General features: G+C 38.0%; 1 protein-coding gene across 2 annotated transcripts in view; it reads right to left on the bottom strand.

Moving 5' to 3' along the window:
• Window positions 1–8,797: 8,797 nt before the first annotated feature.
• Window positions 8,798–23,888, bottom strand: part of wnt10b.L (Wnt family member 10B L homeolog) — a 35,920-nt gene continuing 20,829 nt past the window's right edge. For both annotated transcript variants that reach the window (XM_041582487.1, XM_018247363.2), the window contains exons 3-5: window positions 17,715–17,977; window positions 10,769–11,145; window positions 8,798–9,355 (exon numbers count right to left, since the gene is read on the bottom strand). In XM_041582487.1, the coding sequence (XP_041438421.1) occupies window positions 8,897–9,355; window positions 10,769–11,145; window positions 17,715–17,877 (999 nt within the window). In that variant the 5' untranslated portion in view covers window positions 17,878–17,977 and the 3' untranslated portion in view covers window positions 8,798–8,896. The remainder of the gene's footprint in view (window positions 9,356–10,768; window positions 11,146–17,714; window positions 17,978–23,888) is intronic.

Below are 23,888 nucleotides of genomic sequence, written 5' to 3'. Positions count from 1 at the left end.
TGATCTCCTGTTGTGTTCCTGCCAAAATTCAACTGTCACTTGCTTGTTGCCTGTCCTAGGGGCAGATTTATCAAAGGTTGAGGTGAATTTTAGAATGAAAAAAATTCGAATTTAGAGTTATGTTTTGTGTACATCGACTAAGAAATAGTCCAAATTCGATTTGAATTTGAAAAAAATGTGAATATCGAAATTTATCATATACTGTCTCTTTATAAATTCGACTTCGATCATTCGCCATCTAAAACCTGCTGAATTACTGTTTTAGTCTATGGGGGAACTCCTAGAACCTATTTGGAGTCAATTGGTGGAAAATCTAAGTTTTTTTTGGGAAAAACTTCAAATCGAATTTGATCGAATGTGCTATTCCTTCGATTGGTACGATTCGGATTCGTCTGAATACGGACCTATTCGATCAAAAACTGACCTATTTGACCAAAAAAAACTTTCGACTTAATTTCGGTTGGTCGTTTTGAATTCAAAGTTTGAAGTTTTTTCTAATCGAAATTCGACCCTTGATAAATATGCCCCCTAAAGTCAGCCTAATGTCAGCCTGATTTGCTGACTTGACTAGGATACATGTGACTTTGAATTTGCTCTACCCCTGACACCTCTCTGTTGGCTTGTTGACTACTACTGCAGCACTGGCTACCTGAATCTTTTTTGTGCAAGCTTTGTGTTGTGCACTTTGTTTAATCCTTCCCAGCAGGCCCGGACTGGCAATCTGTGGGTTCTGGCAAATGCCAGAGGGGCTGCTATAAGGTGCCATAGAAAGTCACTATTTAGTGGGCTGGTGGGGGCTGATTGGGCCTCTGTGTACCTGAAATGCCAGGGCCTATTTTACTTCTCAGTCCGGACCTGCTTCCCAGTAATCTTGACACATGCTGTTAAATACGATCTGGAAAAATAATTATTAGTAATAACATCGGCTTATCAGTGATAAACATGGGACATGGTTGACAGTTACTAAAAGAAACTAATACAATTTATTTGTTTTCTACCGTGCCCTCCAACTCTTAAACTTAGTTAAAGCATCAGACTAAAATGGTGATATACAAAGAAGTCATTTATGCCTTGAAAATGTGTGTGCTGCATCAAGCCCATTGACTTCCAACTATATAAATATAGAATAATATTAAGGGGCAGATTTATCAAAGGTCGAAGTTCGACGTTAAAAAAACTTTGAAATTCGAATTCAAAAAGACTAATCGAATGGAGGTCGAAGTTTTTTGGGGTCGAAGTGGGCCGAATTCGGCCTACTTCGAAACGTACGATCGAATTGCCTCCTTACAGGTTGTAGGAGGTCCCCCATAGGCTAAAACAGCACTTCGGCAGCTTTTAGGTGGCGAATGGTCGAAGTCAAAGTTTTAAAGAGCCAATACTTAGAATTTGGAAGTTTTTTCAAATTCAAATCGAAGTTGGACTATTTGATGGTCGAAGTACCCAAAAATTACTTTGAAATCTGAAGTTTTTTACTTTGAAAATTCACTTCGACCTTTGATAAATTTGCCCCTAAAACTGAGCTTTTATCATTATTTTTAGTTACTGTCCAGTTATGTCTATTCCATGATTTGCAAGTTTTTTCTATGACAATAGAAAAAATGCAATAGCTTTAATATATATTCTTTTGAAATAACTGATATGGTAAATTCAGCAGCATGAAAAACTGAGTGTTTTTGGTACTAAGGCTCTCAGGTGCAGCCCCCTCCTATTAGAACTGACACGTACTGAGCTCCGTGGACAGTGTGTGGGTGGCAGACAGAGCAAGCAGGTCATACATGTTGTCTGAGTGGCAATGCCTGCCACAAGCCTGCCCACTCCATCTGCTGCACAGACTCTAATGAGTAAAGAAAATATGTGATGTTCAAAAGTCTTTCAGCAAATTATTCAAACCTTGTACCTAGGAAAGACCCAGTTTAACCTGAGATTGTTTCGATATAACAAGAAATTGGAAGGATTTTATTCATTAGCCTTTAATTTCTATCTCGGGTATAAATGTGCATAGTGCTGAAATCCATAGCAACCTATCCGACATTTGATTTCATAGTTCTACTTGTAGTAAACTAATGAAAGGGAGTTTTTTGTTTCTGTGGATTAATGTAATGGTGCAAATTTGACTTGCTGCATCTGAGGAATGGTACATTTGGTGCACCACTCATTTCAATGGGAAAATGGGTGTGGTATCACCTGTTTGTTAATGGTACACTGTCATCTCTTGATGCTTTTCATCAGTGTGAAGTAGAAGTAGTTATTACCAAATGGCCTGTAGACATAAATAAGCTATACCACAGTTCCATGTCCTGCCTTGATATACTGAATAGGAAACTGTCACTTTCAGATAGTAAATAGAAGCACATATTTCATCTCATTTTTTCATAGATATCCCATAACTGGGATTATTCAACCACACATGGTAAGCATATGCTGCCCTCCTCACCAGAGTTGTGTCTTACAGTTGCGATAATGTTCTACCAAACCACAAAAAAATCTGATTTTACAGAGTTATTTTTAGAATAAAAACATGTCTTCTGTGCTTTAAGGCTACATCAATGAAAAAAGTACAAATGAATAGAGGACTGTGTTGAATGTATATTCAGCCTGCTCTTTTTAGCTATGCACACCGATTGAAGCAAGGAAACCCTTGGATTATCTGGGCCTTACTTAATTGCACTAACTTACTTGCGCTAAGTAAATCTGACAATAATAGTGTTGTAATTGTTGGTGTGCACCTCCGTTAACATCATGTAACATTCATGCAGGGTAACTGCATGTATCACAACTTGTATATGATTTACTAAACAACACTGCTTCTGTATTGCTTTGGTGCTTGAGTATCAGTGATGTAGATGCCATTGTCATCACCATTTCTACAATGTCATTGACAATGATGACACTGAAATGCAATAATGAAAGGGGAAGTAAAAAACTTCTAGAAACTGTCAACCCCAGCCTAGCAACACCGGCAGTTATAGTGGGGATAGTGAGCTGAAGGAGCAGCACTGCTTTCTTCCATCATGGAGGACTGGGGGTGGTGTGATGGATGGATTCTTCTATAGGCTGGAGCTGGACTATTAATGAAAGCATTAAGGACTACAAGAAGTAGCCAGAAACAAGCTATAGTAGTTATTGTGCCAAACAAGCATGCAGTAGTTATTGAGACATATGGGGCCCATTTACTTAGCTCGAGTGAAGGAATAGAAGAAAAAAAAATTCAAATTTCGAATGCTTTTTTTGGCTACTTCGACCATCGAATGGGCTACTTCGACCTTCGACTATGACTTCGACTTGGAATCGAACAAAAAATCGTTTGACTATTCGACCATTCAATAGTCGAAGTACTGTCTCTTTAAGAAAAAACTTTGACCCCCTACTTTGCCACCTAAAAGCTACCGAAGTTAATGTTAGCCTATGGGGAAGGTCCTCATAGGCTTCCTAAGTTTAAAATCCTTCGAATCGAACGATTCGAAGGATTTAATTTAATCCAGCATGATGTAAGAAAGCAGTGCTGCTCCTTCAGCTCACTATTCGAAGTCGAAGGATTTAACTTCGACAGTCGAATATCGAGGGTTAATTAACCCTCGATATTCGACCCTTAGTAAATCTGCCCCATAGACTTATAAAAAGAAATTTCCATGGATCAATCAGAGCTCTCTTCATAAGGAGGACAGTCCTATAACTAGAACTCATGACTCCTAGCCAATAGACAATGTCCAAATCTAGGGACAGTACTTGTAACCAGCAATTTTAACTGAAGCTTTTGCAAATGTGCGGAAATGGAATATGTCTTTTTACTGAATATGCAGTGCGTATGACATTTTCACATTCTGCAAAGTCTACAGCGGATAAACAAACAAATATTCTATTGCAATACAAAATGGTGATTGGCAGGCGACAACAACGTATGCACATGCATCCCAAGTTACCTTACTTGGATAAAAACTTGTATTTTTGTACCAATATAATAATTGCTCAAATAATAGCACAAATGAAGAACCATATTGCCATTTTCTAACATTTCACAGAAAAACGTTTAAGTGGGTAACAATAAAATTTTGGTTTCTCTTGGAAATTGTATTTCTGCTGAAAATGGTAGTATGTGCCTTGCAAAAGATTTGAATTTTCTTTATCATTTGTGTTAAAGTGGACCTGTCACCCAGACATAAAAAGCTGTATAATAAAAGTCCTTTTCAAATTAAACATAAAATCCAAATTCTTTTTTTTTTATTAAAGCATTCATAGCTGTTGTAAATTCATTTCAAAATCTCAGCTGTCAATCAAATATTTCCTGCCCCACCTCTATACCTTAGGCATAGAGGTGGGGCAGGCAATTTCTTTCACTTTCTATTCAGCACTTCCTAGATGTCACTGCTCTCCCCACATTCCCCCGTTGTCTTCACCATTTAATTGTGTAGTCAGGGCATGGGGTTGGACATCAGGTCCCCATTCTGGTGCACAAACAAGATTCTGAGATGATGCAAGGCTTGTCTTAATAACAGTGTCCACAAAATGGCTCCTGCCTGCTTGCTATAATTATGAATTCCCAGACCAAAGGAAACAAGATTCAAATAATTTATATAGTGTAATTAAAGTTAATTTTGCGTGACTAACGTGATAAAATTGGATTTAGAGTATTTTTTTCAGGTGACAGGTCCCCTTTAAGAAGCGTCCCACAAACATAAAATCATCTTGTAGCCCAAAGTCTCATTAATGAAATTTGGTGATTAAATAAATGACGGCCATACATTTTGCAAGAGATTTTTAATATCAAGAGAGAGCAGTGCAACCAAGCCCAGCAAAGCTGATCTAATAAGCTATTTGTAGTAATTTTGATCAATAATTAGAATGCAACTAAATGATTTCCCCTTTATCATTACAGTTATATTTAAGCATATAAAGTTGAGGGTAGCCATCAGTGTTTGCTAAGCCCTCTACATTCTTGCTTCACCACTGTCACATTCTTGTAGTCAGGGACTATCTCTATATCTATATGCCTGGCCCCTGGCATCATGTAGTGCTTGCTAAAGAAAGCAGAGGTGCTTTGTTCTTAATCTGACACTTTAGATCACATTAATTTCATGAAATGTACTCAAGAATAAACAATGGGCCAGATTTTACTCAGTGAGAAAAAGGTTTATCATGTGAAAAGTCACGGAAGAGATTCAATTTGAGATTTCAATTCATTTCAGAAAAAAATGTATATCACTGTTTATCACATGAAAACTCTATTGAAGTCTATGGTAAAAAACTGGAAAAAGTTTTTTCTTCTCGAATTGAATCTCAACCACGAGTTTTCATGTGATAAACCATGAGATAACTTTTTCTCACTGAATTCAATCTGGCCCAATGTTGGATATTTATAATTTAAATATACAGTGTGTGTGCACATGACCTTGGTTTTTGTTGTTATGTAGTTGCTGAAACCTCAGGAGGTCAATTATGATTGTCAAGTTGGCTGTATTGTGAAAAGGTTGGGGCTAGTGCCAGATGGGAATGTTTCTTGGTCTGTGTATAAGTGCAGGCCAAGAAAAAGTCCCTTCTGCACAAAGCTGCAGTATTTTGTGTCTGAACCCGAAGCAACCACTGAGCTGATGTCTGCAGAATGACTGATTCCTGACCTGTGATATTATGCAGGCCGACAATCAGCCCCATGAGGCATTAGCCTTAAAATCAACAACTTATCATTAAACAAAAAGATTGGCAGTTCCATACACCTGCATGTAAGATAGAAAAAGCAATTACTGCTAGCATTCACCACTTACAAGATCAAGTAAATGATTTTAAGGAAGGGAGTCTGCTATCAATCAGATCTCACTAATATAGTAACTAATCAGATCTCACTAACATAGTACTTCTATAGAACAGAAGTACTATGTGAGTATAGGTAAAAATGTCACAGAGTGGAGTAGGTATAACTACATATAGTACAGAGGATGGAAAGGAGAAAGGTGTAATCACTAGGGGCTGCCAAAGTCTTAGGCACCTCCAGTAATTATAATCACTTACCTGATACCCCACTGAAATCTGCAACAACCTGGGGTTCAATTGTAGGCTGCCATCTTCTGTTTTTTTCTGTCGCTTCTATATTCTGTGGGTATATCATCTTTTACATCCGGTCACACATGTGCAGAAGAGTAAAAAGCTGAACTGAGAAGCAAAAAAAGGCTTTTCACTCTAAGGCGCATATGCGTCCAGTCTGGGGCCAAACTGTGCTTCTATAGAAGTACCCTGGGCCGCGTGACAAAATTTTTTTGACGCCCATAGACTTTAATGGGCGTCAGCGACATTTCGCCGGCAGTGAATTTTTGGCAAAACGGGTCAAATTCACCTATCCCTATTTACAATTAAACATAGCCTTCTTAAAGGAAAACTATACCACCAAAATGAATACTTAATCAACAGATAGTTTCTATAAAATGAAGTGGCATATTAAAGAATCTTACCAAACTGGTATATATGTGTAAGTAAATGCTCCATGCCTTTTCATGCTTTTAAAAAGTAAATAAAAGTGACTTTTAACATATTCAGCTAGATTCCTGTTGCTCCACCAAAGATATTCCGCTGACTCTGAAAACGTTAGAATTATTTTTCCGAATTATGATGGGGCAGTTCATGAATATCTTTCACTTGAAATTTATTTTACTGGTCCTTGTAAAAGCAGTACAGCGTGTGTGTCCAGTGCGTAGTTTGAAATGTATGGGATAGTAACAATGATGGATTGAGGGGTTGAGATTATGAAACTTGCAGGGTGTTGAGGTGACAAATAGGGTATCATGAGCTAAATCATACACTGGGGGCTCTCATTCCTTTAGCTATACCACAGAAGACTCAGTTGGCTAGGATCAAGAGTAAATGTCAGTTATATTATGCAATTACCCCAGGTGGCATGAAATCTGATGTTCATTTTTTCGTCTTCAGATTTCATAAATCACTGCAATAAAAGTCTTCCTGTGTCACATGGCCCTGCCAAGGACATAGTACCCTATATTAGCAGGGCCCATGACTTTCTCATACGTGACCATGCCTCTCAGCTGTCACATTATGCCTAAACCCCAGCTATTGTCTATTTGTATATAATGTAAAATATCTGATAGAACATTAAAGAATATATGACAGCTTAATATTCAAAAAAAGTTGTGCAGTAACAAATGTCCCCGCCGCACTTTAATATATACAGTTTATATAGACAATATATACATATATACAGACAATCCCCATCATGCTATGCATCTCTTACACACAATATGAAGACATTTTTTTAGTTCCTTTTTTAAAAAACTTTTCATATAGGAACCAAAATGCTGCTTCACACAACTAACTTTCACTTGTGTGTCATTATGTGTATTTGCTGTCCCTGAAGGGGGACAGGATTTTTACAACAGCAAACATTGCCGATTTCAAGATGCTCAAAGGTTTTGTTGCATTTAACTTCATCAAGGTCAAGAATCTTAAAGTTGAAGCATTCACATGAATTGATTGTGCTGATGCTGAATATCAGATTTGATGTTTGGTGTTTGGGTTTGTATTTATAACTGTATAAATTTCTGTTGTTCTCCTTCTATTGCTCATGGAAATGGTATTATAATTTGAACATTCCCATAATGTTTTCCGGATAAACTGAGTTTAAGCAGGAACATGGAATTTAAGATTTTTTTTTCAAAAAGCACCACCCTTGCTTCAATAGATTAAACCCTTTACATCCCTGCAGAAGGTGTTGCATGAAAGTTGTGTCTGCAAATGAGTTGTCAGGGTGGACAATAGAAGGATAGGAGTCCGAAAAACACAGTAATCCGGCATCTTCAATTAGTTCAGCTATATGCAATGAGTGAGGGTATAAACACTATGATATGGATCTATAATATATTCTTTGAATATTTTCTTTTATAGCAGATAGCAGTTTGCAAATACTGATCATAAATACTGCAACACTAGCATCCTTTATGCCATATACTGCCATTCCTTTACAAATGGCACTGTCTTAATATAGAAAAGACTATATAAGTAGACAACATGATGCTTTGATTAAGTCATGATTCAAAAGAAGTCACTGGGTTCAATCACCATCCCAATATCCAAGCAATAGTTCCATTAAATAATGGACCAATAAGGCAATAAATATGTTCTTTGTTCCTCTCTGTGCTTCTGATCTGCAGACTTCTAGAATGTGCCCCACTTTTTGTAGAAAGGCTGACAGATTCTTTTGGTGGAAAGGAAGAAGCTTTTGTGTTTCAGATGGAAAGTGCTTGTCGCATATGTCTGAGATCAGAACCTCCAGCTCTTTTAGTGAGTTGCAATTCATGAATACTCTGCAAAAAGCTAATATCCATTAGCAATATAAGAAAATAAATTAATTTCTATACTGAGACATTAAGTGGTTTACTGTATTTATTAAAGTCTGAATGCCAAAATCATTGAAAAATGTTAGTTTTTTTAACTATAAATTTGACATTTTTGTGGAAAAAAAACTTGCATTTTCGAGATATATTATACCTGAGGATGGAAAAAGTCTGAATCCGAAAATCCAGCATCTCAGACCTACCAAGGTTGTATATAAGTCAATGGGAGAGGTCCCTATCCTATTTGGACATTTCTGTGGTCTGCTCTAGTATTTTAGGCTTTCGGGAAAAAAATTGGAAAGATTTGGGTTTTTTCGAGAAAAAGACAGAAAAAAATTGAGGCATTCAGGAAAATATTCCTGAAAAAAAAAACGATTTGGATTTTTGCTTAATTTTTTTGTGTTTGTCCCCAATCTGATAAAATTGTGATTTTGTAATAATAAATAAGACTAAGGTCCAATCGTGGATTCTAGTTTGGTCAGACTTTTTTATTAAAATAGTCATATAAATTCAGACTTTGATAAATAAAGCCCCCCCCATGTTCAAGAACCATGACTCTGACTGATTCACTTGCAAACATTGACCAACTGTGTGACACGGCATTCTTCGCACATCACGTAACAGCACCAGTGGAAACGGCAGTTGCAACGTTCTCTCCGGGTCTGCATCAGTATATTGTGTCCTCGGCCGCAGCAAAGGCTGGCACAGTTGTCCATCTGCTGGCTTGTTTTGTTGCACACTCGCCCTTGAGTGCCTGGGGAATCCACTCTGGGATCCTTTTCACAGAAATCTGGAGATTTCTCAAAGTACACCAGCTCCTTTGCCAAGCGCTTCTTGTTCAGTCGTGGGTGAAAGGCCCCACTATTCTTGTTTCTTGAGTTAACAAATACAGCCCGCTGAAACTTGTCCCGCATTAGGGTACCAACAGCTCGAAAATCAGGAGTCACATGCCAGCAAGTCTTGAACTGGCAACTGCCAGATGTCCCGTGGCACTTGCATCTACGTTTCATGTTCTCTGTCACAGCCTGGCAAAAACAGCAATAACAGAGTTCACTGATTAAAGCAGTGTCAGCTATGAAATCTACATTCTACTACTTATATTAAGGATCCAGCTCTACATGAAGGGTAATATTTATAACAGACAGGAGGAGGATATTGTTGCTGAATGACTGAGGGTGTGCTCTTAGAGTACTGCCACAAGGGGCTGAAACTCCGCCTGCTAAGAAATCAGCCCCTACGCTGCAATGTGCCACTTGTCTGCACCAAAAACCTCTGTGTTGACCCAGGTGCAGACACACATGATGGTTTTTGGTACCAAAGTATGTTGCATGTGCCTGCCCCCGGGCCAACTCAATGGTTCTGTGTTCAGGCAAGGTAAGTGACAAATTGCAGAGTAGGGTCTGATTATCTTCCTGCATTTTCCACAACCTGAGATCAGCCCCATCTGGCATTAGCCTTAGTGCACTTCTTTCCCCATCTGGTGTAAATGATGTTGTGAGTTGCAAACAACAGTATCAGATGGCACAGGCCAACTCTGTCCTTAACACCTGCCATATGGCATCCGATGAGGACAGAGCCTGTGAATAAAATACCCCCTCTTGTAAATTATAAGGATATTAGAAGTAACCTCGGAGTTCCATGACCTGTATGAAAGCACTCGGCCTTCGGCCTCGTGTTTTTATATGGTCATGAAACTCCTCGGTAACTTATAATATCCTTATAATGAATATCCTGTAAGTTATATCCTTATAAATGGCTCTTAGTGATGTCATCAGTTATAAATGGAGCTTAGTGATGTCATTTTTAATGAGATCAATTATTATCTGCACTTGACTGTGTGTATAAAACCACTTTGGCCCTGTGCCATAGTCATGGAACTTATAATTTCCTTATATTTTGCATAGGGGGGTATATAGTTCTCTACATAAAGTATTTTCCTTTACTTTCTAATGTACTAATCACTAGTTCTGACATTGAAGAAAGATAGCTGGTTATATATTAACTGTATTTCTTCTATTGTATGGATTCTTATTCTTTCATTATCATGTCTACAAATTAATGTTCAAACATTGTAAGCTATCCCGTTTCCCAATTCCTCTGCTTCCTTCCTGTGAGTGAAAGTGTGAGAGTCGAAGTTTCCCTGAGACCATCCCCTGTAGAAAATAATAGCTTATCTAGTGGTTTTAAATATATTTACTGCTGCGATTCATATTTGTGAAAGACTTTTCTATTAGCCTAAAGCAAAACATTTGACATCATATGGCAGATCTCAGTCACTAATATAAATGCAAATAAGCAGAGAAAGGTTCTTTGATCAGAAGTATTAATAGCTGCATATACAGTATTTTATGGAAGATAATTTCTACTAAATAATAGTTTTGATAAGTTTCCCATCTGCTATTGGGCAATGAAATGTTGTTCTCAGTAGTATATCCTACCTGACGTCCCACACGGTTGTTATGAATTCTCATTCTTGCATGAATATCCCTTGGAGACTCCCTGGAGTCTAGAAAGTCTCTGGAGAATTTCTCCCCAAACTCCAGCTCATGCTTGCAGCCTCCCCATTCCCAGGTATCCTGTGGGCTGGGCTCTGGTGTCTCTCGAAGAAGTGGGGTCAAGTCCCTGGGAAGACCCTTGACTTTAGACAGAGCTTGGAGTTGCAGCTGATTCAGCTTCAGTCGTATCTTCTCTTCAGTACCCCGTCTTTTCCACTCACAACCACAGCCCTGAAGCTTGCCTAGGCTACAAGCTGTAGCAACTGAATGCATTACACCAGCTGCCAGTAGAGAGAAGGCAAAGGCGCTCTCCCGAAATCCTAATAAAAAGAAATTAGAGAATCCTTAAATGAAAGAATACTTAGATAGCCATGCACAAGTTGCTGTCCATCAATATTACCACTGTAGCAACATTTATATTGTTTTATAAATAAAAATGTCCCTTTTGTGCGACCTTCTCAACAAAGACCAAACCCCTAAGTGCAAACAAAGTTATGAGGTATACAGTGTAGTGAAGAGTGCAACAATCGTTATATTGTGGAGACTAAATAACCACTCAGTCAGTAAGCAAATGGTTAAATACATGAGACAAGTTCAACAGTCTATCTACATCTCTATGGAAAATGGACTCACCTTTGCAGGTAGCAATGTTAATTTTTGGAACACAGAGATGGCTTAAAAAAGGCTAAAGTAGACCAACAATGTCAGTCTGGAACAACCACCCCTAAACTGTGACACCACAAGTCAGCAACATACAATGCACAATTTACATCCCCGGTTATATAACTTTAAAAAATAATACCTGCATCGATGAGAGTTTTGGTACCATCATGACTGTTCATAATTTCATACCTTAGTGATTTAAAGGAGAAGGAAAGCTACAGAGGTATTTTATTGCCAATAGATTAGCTGCAATAGTGCAAGCTAGAATGCTATATTTATTCTGTAGAATGTTTTACCATACCTGAGTAAATAGCTCTAGAAACTCTCTGTTTGTTTAGGATAGGAGCTGCAGTATTAACATGGTGTGAAATCACTTCCTGCCTGAGTCTCTCCCTGCTCTGGGCTCAGATTACAGTAGAGAAGGGAGGGAGGCGGGGGAAGAGGAGCAAACTGAGCATGCTCTTGCCCAGGGCAATGAGGTTTAAACTGAAGGCAGGAAGTCTGATACAGAAGCCCATGTGTACACAATAGAAGGAAAGAAATGCAGTGTTTCTTTTGACAGGGGACTCAGAGCAGCGCAACTTTTGGGGTTTACTGGTATATTTAGATGGACCTTTCTGATAAGGCTTACTTAGTTTTAACCTTTCCTTCTCCTTTAAGCTAATACCTACTGAAATCAGGTCAATAAAACCATTGTGATTGCATGTTGGTAACTCTATTAACCTTAAGGTGTTCTAATGGTGGGGAATCACCTATCACTGAACTAAAGAAGCCACTTTGAGGAGAGATGAAATGTTTTTGAGATTACTTGCTTTAGACTTATCATTACTTCATACTGTAAATCTAGACCATTGTTTCTCAAACTGTGAGGCTAGCGTTCTGAAACTCAATATTACAATTTTATACTATAGCAAGTCCCAAACATTTTTATCTGTATAGGTGTGATTAAAACATGTATTCTGGTTGTTCTGTTAGCACATTTTTCTATGTAGGCAGTGTTGTAGAACTTGCCAGGGCCCCTGGCCAAATTTTGCTACAAAAGAGTGCGTTATTGGAGCAGTGGCTACGGGCCCCACACAGTCTCGGAGTCTGGTTGTTGCACCACTGCACGCAGACAATATAACAAGAATATTTGCAGGTACCTGTAACCAAACTGAAATGAGTGAAGCCTTGGTGGAAAAAATTGAGAATGTCTATACTCAGAAGGCAAGGAGTTGGGTGAAAAACTATTATAAAAACTAACAGGCTATGCAGAGTAGGGTTGCCACCTTTTCTGGAAAAAAATACCGGCCTTCCTATATATTTATCTTTTTTCCCTATTAATAACATTGGGATTAGCCATCATTTTTACCGGCCAGGCTGGTAAAAAACTGGCCAGATGGCAAACCTAATGCAGAGATGGATGGATGAAGGCACCCACGGGAAACAAATCACCAGAAGTACCTTTTTCTCCCAACTGACTGGTGCAGATTCTAGCTGGTAAATCGCCACACTGTGTGCCATCACACATGGTAATATGAAAAAAAAAGTCTCTAAAATACCTGAACCAGATCATTATAACCCATATGACATTGGGCGAGTTGGTATCTATGGCCATACAACTCAACAGAGTCAGGTCTTGGTGCTTTATTTGAGACTGAACGGTATGTGGAAGGGGAGAATGTGGCATAATGAATTTAATTTAATTCTGAATGCTGTCCCTAGAAATGTGTACAGCAGCCATGCAACAAAACACCAGTAAACTATCTAAAGCTAACTATTATTTTCCAAAAGCTTAAGCTGCGCTTCAACAATTAGATATCTCCTATTGTAGCAGTCGTGAAATTGGATTATCAAGCCCTTTTTAAAATGTCTATCAACAAACAAAGGCCTACAATTAAAGATGAGCTCTGCTTTTTGAACTAAAACACATTTGCCTCCAGCCAGCAAGCAGGAGGCTAAGGCTCGATGAAGTTGCTACTTGTAGTTGGGAATTTCCCACCTGAAGCAGCTGTGATCAATCTTTTCCCCAATGCCTTTGACACCTTTAGCTGTAGTTCCCTGCTCTAAGCTTTTTTTCCCTGTTTCTTTGGCCCTAGTTCAATATGCTGTGAGGCTGTGTCCTATTGCTTGGGAAAGATCTTCCTCTCAGTAAATGGAATTCAGAGTCTTCTCTGTCACTATCCTGAACTACATCCATCCATCCATAGGCTACTGCCACGTGGGGGGCGGAAATCAGCCTGCTGATATACAGTACACACAGGGGTGATTCTCACCACCCTGCTGCCCTTTTATGCTGTCACCACCCTATCCACACTCACCTTTCTAGGGGGTCCAGGGGGTCCACATCACTAGTACAGAAAGAGCAATTGCGATCTCTGCACTTGCAGAGACCAATTTTCTACAAAGTATTGTAGAAGTGATACCTATATTGGCTAACAATAAAAATACAAACTAGTCTATCTATCTGTAATTTCCTTTTTTATTGACCATAAATAATTTTCAATGATCTAACAGCACAGCACTGTGAAATATGTTGGCGCTATATAAATACATGTTAATAATAATAATAATAATAATAATAATAATAATATATATGCTGTGCCTTTCCATCTGTTATCTGTATTTTGTCTGTTGATTTCAGCCCCCGTCAGGCATTAGGCTTATGGCATCTCTTATTCATCTATATGTTCAGTGCATCAGGTAAGCAACACCCTTATACCTTACTGTAAATCAATCCCTGATTTGTAAAAAGGCCAAGGTAGGAACATATTACAGAGCTCTGCCCTTTTTTGTTACTGTGTATTTTAATTTATTTAAAGGAGAAGGGAAGTTTAAATCACTAGGGGGTGCCATAAGTTAGGCACCCCAAGCGATTGTAATAATTCACCTGATACCCTAGGCCTATGCCCTGGTTGGAGTTCTTGTTAGCAAGCACCACAGAGCGATCCTCTTCTTCCACTTCAACTTTTTTTAAAATCCCAAGGCCGCCACATGTGCAGTAGAGTGAAAATGTTGGCTTTTTTTGTTCAGCTTTTCACTCAACTGTGAATACGAATCCACATGAAGAAAGAAGTAGGAAGAGGATCGCTATGTGATGCTCGAACCACAGGAACCTCGGGGTATCAGATAAGTGAATAAAATCACTGGACGGTGCCTAATTTTTAGCACCCTGAAAGATTGTTGCCTTTCCTTCTCCTTTATCTATTTGCCCCCCTGCTTGAACTAATACTATATTGAAAGAATGTACAGTTCTATATATATACTATATGCTCTATTCTGTGCATTATATAGTGAATAAAGTACCCCCTCTTGTAAAATATAAGGATATTATTAGTTACTGAGGAGTTTCATGACCATATAAAAACACGAGGCCGAAGGCCGAGTGTTTTTATACAGGTCATGGAACTCCGAGGTAACTTCTAATATCCTTATATTTTACAACTGGGGGTACTTTATTTATTATAATACACAAATTTTAGTGAGTCATGTGACAGAAATGACATCACTACTCACCGTTTATAACTGATGACATCACTACTCACCGTTTATAAGGATATAATTTACAGGATATTCATGGCTTTTGTGTATTATATAAACATATACATACCTACTGCAAACTGGGTTCATCATACATTGACTGGTACTTCTGGAACGTCTACCTATTTACATAGGTAGCTGGCACTATGTAGCATATTTATAATGGTGGCCCAAATAAATGATGATTACATTGCAGTTGTGATCAGTCTACGATCAGTTTAAAAATCAAGGCAAATATCTGATTGGATGCTATAGGCAACTGCACCCATGTTATCAAAACAGACCCAGTGTGGGGTGGCATTTAAGTGGCGATTTAAATTGTAATTTAATGTTTTCTTAACATAGATATAACTCTATGCGATGATAAAAAAAAGCCCTTACATGGCACTTTTTTCGCTGACAGTTTTGACATATGCCTCAGAATCGGTGGAAAAAAACTTCCAAGAACTTGTGCACAGATGAAAAATCATGTGTGCCACAGCCTCTAAGCTATGAAACCTATAAATCACTTCAAACAGAAGCTTGGTTTTCCAGAGGATGCGCTATGACTCACATTAAACCTGCTTCTGGTTTCTGGGTGGCAGAAATTCTTTTGGCTGGAAATCCATTTGCATTCAGCTTTACTGTGCTGTGCCAAGTGTTGTGTGCCAAATTTATCTGAGCTATGTGCCTTGAGTATAAGAACGTAAGTCCAAAGAGCAGCATAAAAGTTTATTCCTCTTTTTACTTGTGTTCTGCCACAGACATGAACAACCAACTGTAATTCCCTCTTAATGGCTGCCCAAAATTCAGGCCAAGCCCAATAACAGAACTCTTTATCAAATTATATAACAAAGCAAAATTCACCTAATTGTAATTATTTAAGATGGTTACAAGAACGTATTAAAGTAGCCCTCTACTATCTAACAAGCCTGCCACTATTCTGTGGTTCCAAAACTGTGGGGCTAAAAGATGGCTTGGAACAGTGGAACAGTGATAACCCAGAAGGTCAGTTAAATTGAGAATTGGGGAGAATAGACATTTGTTCTACTATATACACCTTAAAGCCCACCATGATGGTCAATTAGAGAGAGATTTGGGATGAATATGTATTTGCTGTACTAGACATTCCTAAAGCTATGACTAATGCACAGATATTTTTCTTTATCTGCACTCTTTTAATGAGAGGTTGGAACTTCAAATAGGCCGGAACTAAAAAAGTCTAACAACAGCTGATCTATTATTTATGGTTGATAATCACGGTATATTAAACGGCAACTTAATTTGCTGCTAGATTATTCCATGCTCAGAAAGCTATAACTTGGGGATAGGTTTTCTCCAGATCTAGTGACCCCTGGTAACCAATCAAAAAAACAGAGCCTGCTTTACTGGTTTCTGAACCTGAGCAGATTTTGTACCTCTTATTTAATTATGTCTTAAGGTGATGCTAACACATTAGTGCAAAGTATGGCCAAAAAAAGAGTGCTCCCAAACTGCCTCCAGCCCGAAGCCCAAACAGAGAAAGACACTTTCCATTGTGATGGATTGGATGGAATTTTGTCCAGGTTCTGCAACCCTAAAACCCAAGAGGTTTTAAACCAGACAGCCCCTTGGAAAAATGGTCTGTTAGTTCAAAACTGTCCAGGTGGCAACCCTAACAGTGATCCAACCTACTGAAGGATGGTACCACTTCCAGCCCAGAGTGAGTTATACTAAGTATCCTGCCCTCCCTACAATCTAGACTTTAGCCAGAGTGTCAGTGTAAATACCACAGTCTGGGCTGGGATTAGCTTCAACAGCACAGAAGGTCCTGACTATTCTTACCAAGTAATACAAGAATGGGTCCAGAATCCTCAGCACCTGGGGTTTTCCGGATAAGGAGTCTTTCCGTAATCTGATCTACATACTTTAAGATCAGAACTGTTTTTATAAATAATCCTCCAATAAGGATTATTTATACATTAGTTGGGATCAAATACAAGGTTCTACTTTAATATTACAAAGAACAAGAAAATATGTTCAAAATGTTTTAATTATTTGATTACAACTAAGTCTATGGAGATGGAGCTTTCTAGATAACTGGTTTCTGGATAATGAATCCCATACCTATACTGACATATTCTATTTTAGCAACATGGCGGTATATAGTTAGTTAGTTAGTTAGTTACATAGTTAGTTAAATTGGGTTGAAAAAAGACAAAGTCCATCAAGTTCAACCCCTCCAAATGAAAACCCAGCATCCATACACACACCCCTCCCTACTTTTAATTAAAATTCTATATACCCATACCTATACTAACTATAGAGTTTAGTATCACAATAGCCTTTGATATTATGTCTGTCCAAAAAATCATCCAAGCCATTCTTAAAGGCATTAACTGAATCAGCCATCACAACATCACCCGGCAGTGCATTCCACAACCTCACTGTCCTGACTGTGAAGAACCCCCTACGTTGCTTCAAATGAAAGTTCTTTTCTTCTAGTCTAAAGGGGTGGCCTCTGGTACGGTGATCCTCTTTATGGGTAAAAAGGTCCCCTGCTATTTGTCTATAATGTCCTCTAATGTACTTGTAAATTGTAATCATGTCCCCTCGCAAGCACCTTTTTTCCAGAGAAAACAACCCCAACCTTGACAGTCTACCCTCATAATTTAAGTCTTCCGTCCCTTTATGTATATACACAAACATTTGATTTAACATAACCATTAATGACTTCTCTAGACTGTACCTCTTTTGAGGATGGCACTGTCATGGGGCATTTTGCCTGTGGTCTCCAATGTGGAGCAATTCCACCGTTGCCCTTTCAGCTGGTGTTGGCATTCGTGGATAGCGATCTGGATTCCCTGCAGAGCTGAGGCTGTGACATCCGGGTTACGCACACACAGACCCATCTGGCGTTTGCTCAAGCCAGGTAATGTCAGGCAGACAGTGTTGGGAGTCAGTATAGGGTCATTTGGTAGTTTTAGACCCAATATATTGTTGCACAGAACTCTGGTGAGAGAAAAATACAGTAAGCAGAGGAAAGAATCAAACAAAAACACACCAAATTCTACAGTTACAATATATTAGTAACTTGTAAAATATTTCCTTACAATACACAAGAGCCACTAATATCCTGTAAATTATATCTCTATAATCGGTGCTTAGTAAAGTCATCAGTTATAATATGTGGTTAGTGATGTCATTGATGTCACTTGTGAAATTAATAAAGCACCCTTTGTTGTAAAATATGAGGGCATACAGGGGCCCATTTACTTAGCTCGAGTGAAGGAATAGAATAAAAAAACTTCGAATTTCGAATGTTTTTTTTTGGCTACTTCGACCATCGAATTGGCTACTTCGACCTTCGACTACAACTTAAACTACAACTTAGTTGTTCGACTATTCGACCATTCGATAGTCAAAGTACTGTCTCTTTAAAAAAAACTTCGACCCCCTAGTTCGCCACCTAAAACCTACCGAAGTACAATGTTAGCCTATGGGGAAGGTCCCCATAGGCTTTCTAATGTTTTTTTGGTCGAAGAAAAATCGTTCAATCGATGGATTAAAATCCTTCGAATCGAAAGATTCGAAGGATTTAATCGTTCGATCAAACGATTTTTCATTTGATCGAACGAATAGCGCTAAATCCTTCGACTTTGATATTCGAAGTCGAAGGATTTAACTTCGACAGTCGAATATCGAGGGTTAATTACTCTCTAAAATATTTATACAAACATGTATGTATTTTAATAAATAATGCACCCCCTGTTGTTAAAAATGGTTCCATGATCCATGACCTGTATAAAATCACTTTAAATGGTTATGGAACTCAGTGGTCACTTCTTTTAGAATAGGGGTACATTATTACCTATATCCATGGTGCTTGCTGACGTCGTAATTTTTAAATTGGTGCTTAGTAATGTCACTTGCGTCTCATGAAATTTGAAAAAAATACAGGATTATTTTTAAAAATGATGTACCCTCTGTTGGAAAATATGAGGATGTCAGAGGTTATCTTGAAATTCCATAACCTATATGAATGAACTTGGCCTTCAACTTCGTGCCATTAAATGCTCATGAAACTCCTCATGTTATATTATTCATCGGTAAAAAATAATGTCACCAAGGTAAAGATAGTTAACTTGTAAGGAAGAATATTAACTCAACAGGGAACTTTCACTTAAAGGAGAACTAAAGCTTAACTAAAGAAGTCAGACAGAAATGTTGTAAATTATGTTTTGGGCTTCAGTACCTGCCCAAGTCAACCACAGTCCTTAAGCAATAAAGATCTGTGTCTCCAAAGATGCCCCAGTAGCTCCCCATCTTCTTTTCTGCTGATTCACTGCACATGCTCTGTGCTGCTGTCACTTACTGAGCTTATGGACTGACTCTATACTGAATAGAGACAATATACTGAATATATAGAATATAAAAGACACAATAAAATGCTGATTAGTAAATAATTCAGCTTATAGATACATGACGACTCAGAAACCAGCACAATTAGCATCAGAATATATTAATCAGCCTTGTGGCTTCTATGACTCTCATTTTCTGCTTGATGATTTGTGACGACCCCCAAGTTTAGCTTCTCAGCAGCTGCTCAAAGTAAACCGTGTGTGTGCGTGTCACAAACACTTCTAACAACTCCAAGATTGGAAAATTCTGTGACAACTTTGAAGGCTTGGATCATTACTATATTACAATTACTACAATATTCATATTTAGGGTTTACTTCTCCTTTAAAACAACTGTTAGTGTAGTATAGACAATGACTAGCTAGTGTGTGACATGTCCTATAACATGTCCTACTTCATCCCAGTGGTTAATAAATGTAATGTAAGTCTGGTTGTGTTTAACTAAGACATATTCCCAATTATTCTTGTAGAAACTTTTCCACAAGACATTGGGCTTGATTCAATTCAGTTAGAAAAAGGTTTATCACGTGAAAACTCATGCATGAGATTCAATTTAATTCAGAAAAACTTATCTCACTGTATATCACATGAAAACGCTATTGAAGTCTATGGGTAAAAACTGGCACTAAATTTGAAGAAATTAAATCTCATCCATGAGTTTTCACATGATAAACCAGGAGATAACTTTTTCTCACTGAATTGATTCCGGCCCAAAGGACTTCAATAGAGTTTTCATGTGTCAAACCTTGAGATAAGTTTTTCTGAATTGAATTGCATCTCAAACTGAATCTCTTCCATGACTTTTCACGTGATAAACCTTTTTCTCACTGTATTGAATCTGGCCCAAAGTGTTTATTCTCTTACAAGTGACCTGATGTGTGTGATACGCAGAATGCAAATACATTATAAGGAGCACTTTGTCTTTTACCTCTTTCCAGCTACTCTACAGTTGTGGCTTGCATTACAAAATATATGAGCAAAGTACAAATAGATTCATGTGAAAAGCTCAAATCCCACAAGGAAACAAAAATGTATTAGAGCGAATGATGACAAATTTTTTTGACCTGTGAGTTTGGTCTGGGTGTGGTGAATGACCTGTGTCCTTAAAGAACATCGAATTCTCATTGGAAACAGGTTACAACATAGTCAGATATATTTAGTAAGCATTTTTTTAAAAGCATCAGCAAAGTGATGCCAAAATCAGCCTCTGCAGATAATAAAAACGACTTTATTATGAAAAACCCAGTGCTTGGGAAATATTTTATTGTGTGCTATGTTTTTCTACCCTTTAGTTAACCCAAAAAGTTCATTTAATGTGGCATTAAATATGTATGAAAGCATGCCTCACATGTCTTAAAGGACCCTGCACAGGCAAATGTCAGATTACCCACCTGTTGGTGTTGTACAACATGACAGGCAAACTTTAGCTCAAATCAATTAGGTTATATGTATTTTAGTTAATTAAGTAGTTTATCACATTCAGCTTATGGCTGGATACATAAAAGATGTCATTTAGTGCAGTTGCAGGCCTACTAAATCAGCCAGCTACGTGTAAAATCCACATTAATCAAAGGTACTTGCATCATCGTGTGCTTCCGTACTTTTACTCAGTTGTCATCCTCCCATTCTGAATCAAGCTCTGCTCTGCTCTGCCTATTGACGATGGGAAACCCTGGAGCTACCACCACATCTGGACCAGGCAATAGCTCCAGGCTTTCCACAGTGCAGATGCTCCAAAAGAATTGGGTACACACACACACCACTCTCATGCCGAAAGCTAAAAATGATGCCAACCGCACTTAAAAGCCTTTCAGTGCAATTTTGTATGAGTCTCGTGAAAATGTTAGTGGACTTTTAATGCATCCGCATACATGTCAGGTACAGCTCCTCCTGGCAACCATAACAATGCTGCAATTCTGGGGGGAAATGCTGCATTGAAGGGAAAAGGCATGGCAATTGCACTCAAAATTGCACTTTGCTTCCAGGACTGGTAGTAAATGCCCCTGCTGTGTTTTTGTTTAGAATTCTGAAGAATGTCATATAACTAATCCAGGACCTGCAAAATTATTGCAGTAGGTGGGGGATAGTGGGTACAGTGTCCTTTCTACATTTGAAGGCTGAGGCTAGTAAACCTATTTACAAGGACAATTATAGATACAAATACATAATATATGTTGGTATAGTATAAAATACCTTGTAGTGTAAAATATAAGTAAGTATCAATAACTTTCCTTCTGGAAGTCACAGAGGGTTCCCGGGCCATATAAAGAAAAAATACTGTATGTCTATCATCTATCTACTTATTTATCTGTCTGTCTATCATCTATATGTCTATCTACTGTATCTATCTACCTATTTATCTATGTGTCTATCATCTATCTGTCTGTCTGTCTGTCTATCTATCTATTTATCTGTCAGTCTGTTTGTCTGTCTGTCTATCATCTATCTACTTATTTATCTATGTGTCTATCATCTATCTGTCTATCTATCTATCTATTAATCTATCAGTCTGTCTGTCTATCATCTATCTACCTATTTATCTATCTGTCTGGCTATCTTCTATCTATCTATCTATCTATCTATCTATTTGTCTATTTGTCTATCATCTATCTATCTATTTTTCTATCAGTCTGTCTGTCTGTCTATCATCTATCTACTTATTTATCTATGTGTCTATCATCTATCTGTCTATCTATCTATTAATCTAGCAGTCTGTCTGTCTATCTATCATCTATCTACCTATTTATCTATCTGTCTGTCTATCATCTATATTTCTATGTATCTATGTATGTATCTATGTATGTATCTATGTATGTATCTATGTATGTATCTATGTATGTATGTATGTATCTATCATCTATCAATCTACCTATTTGTCTATATGTCTATCATCTATCTGTCTATTTGCATATCTGTCTCTCTATCAGCTATCTGTCTGTCTATCTATTATCTGTATATGTATAATGTCCAACTTTGTTGTGATGCAAATGTCACTGCAGCACAATTAATCACTATGTTTGTATTTTCTTAAGTGGGGATTTTTGGAACCTCAGTGGGATATGCATGAGTGCCAAGACGTGCCCCTACTGTTGCCTCCACAATCCCTGAAGTTGCAGCTGAACAAGTAAAATGAATCTGAACCTGCCAACTGAACTATACTTGTGCTGCTTTCCCACCTGAGGCGCACAGTTTGGATGGAGCAGTGCCATTAAGACAGCATGTACCTCTGTGAATCACACAATACAGCTTTAGTTCCACCATCAAGAAGAAGTACACAAAACACTTGTTTCATCTGGTTGCTCACAGCGGTATGTTTGGGAAAAGATAAATGTAGAATTGCAAATGAACAAAATATAGGAATGCATTTAGGAATGTGTCCTGGTGGGTCTGTATATGTCATAAACTTGCTAAAGATGCTGGGAACTACTGTATATGCACACTGGCCAATCCCTGCTGCCGTTCTCTAATCTAGGCAAAATAAGCATTTCAGATATATGCTGCTTCTTCTGCTGAGCCACAAAAATTCATTTAGATCCTAGTTTCATTAGTCTTGAAATGCAGGACAGGACCTGTTGCATACACAGGCAATAAATAAAAATAAAACTCTGAAGAATATGACATTCCAGTGACTGCTCTTTGTATTGCAAGAGGAGCCTCCGGTATCAGTAAAAACGCAACTGGAAGCACGTGTGCTATTAAATTCAATTTATTTTATGTATGAAAGGAACATGAAAAACGTCAGACTTTAGGCACTAAACGTGAAAAGTATTTTAAAGAGGCATGAAAGGGCTTTACCTCTGCAAATGTACCACCAAGCACCTACAAGATTTAAGACCCTTCCTGCAAGTTAGATTTATAGCTCTACATACAGTATCTAGCTGTAGCTGCGCTAATAAACTCAAGACCTCAGCTGCAAGCACATATAAGTGACATGTCTCTTTCCCACCACTTTCTTGCTTATTTTAAAAGATTTTCTAAGATGCATTTGACTGTGTTTTATTTGCAGTTATTTGGTCAACATTTAGCTCTACTCACATTACAGGGGTTATTTACCATTGAGTTAACCATTAGTATGATGCAGATAGCGATATTCTGATACAATTTGCAGTATGTTTTCCTTTTTTATTATTTGTGGTTTTTGAATTATTTGGCTTTTTATTCAGCAGCTCTCTAGTTTGCAATTTAACTGATCTGGTCAGGACCTGAACAAAAAGACAAGTAATAAAAAGCAGAAATAACAATACATTTGTAGCCTTATAAAGCATTTTTTTTGATGGGGTCAGTGCTCCCCATTTGAAAGATGGAAAGAGAAGAAGAGGCAAATAATTCAAAAACTAAAATATATAATGAAGACCAAGTGAAATGTTGCTTAGAATGGTCCATTCTATAACATACTAAAAGTTAACTTAAAGGTGAACTACCCCTTTAAACTTATGTGTGCAAGGACTGCTCTTGCCATGACAAGGTGAGAATCATCCCTTCGACGGCAGTGTACAGCAGAA

The sequence above is a fragment of the Xenopus laevis genome, chromosome 2L (assembly GCF_017654675.1).
Source record: "Xenopus laevis strain J_2021 chromosome 2L, Xenopus_laevis_v10.1, whole genome shotgun sequence".
NCBI classification, from domain to species: Eukaryota; Metazoa; Chordata; class Amphibia; order Anura; family Pipidae; genus Xenopus; species Xenopus laevis.
This window is presented reverse-complemented; position numbering and strand designations above follow the sequence as displayed.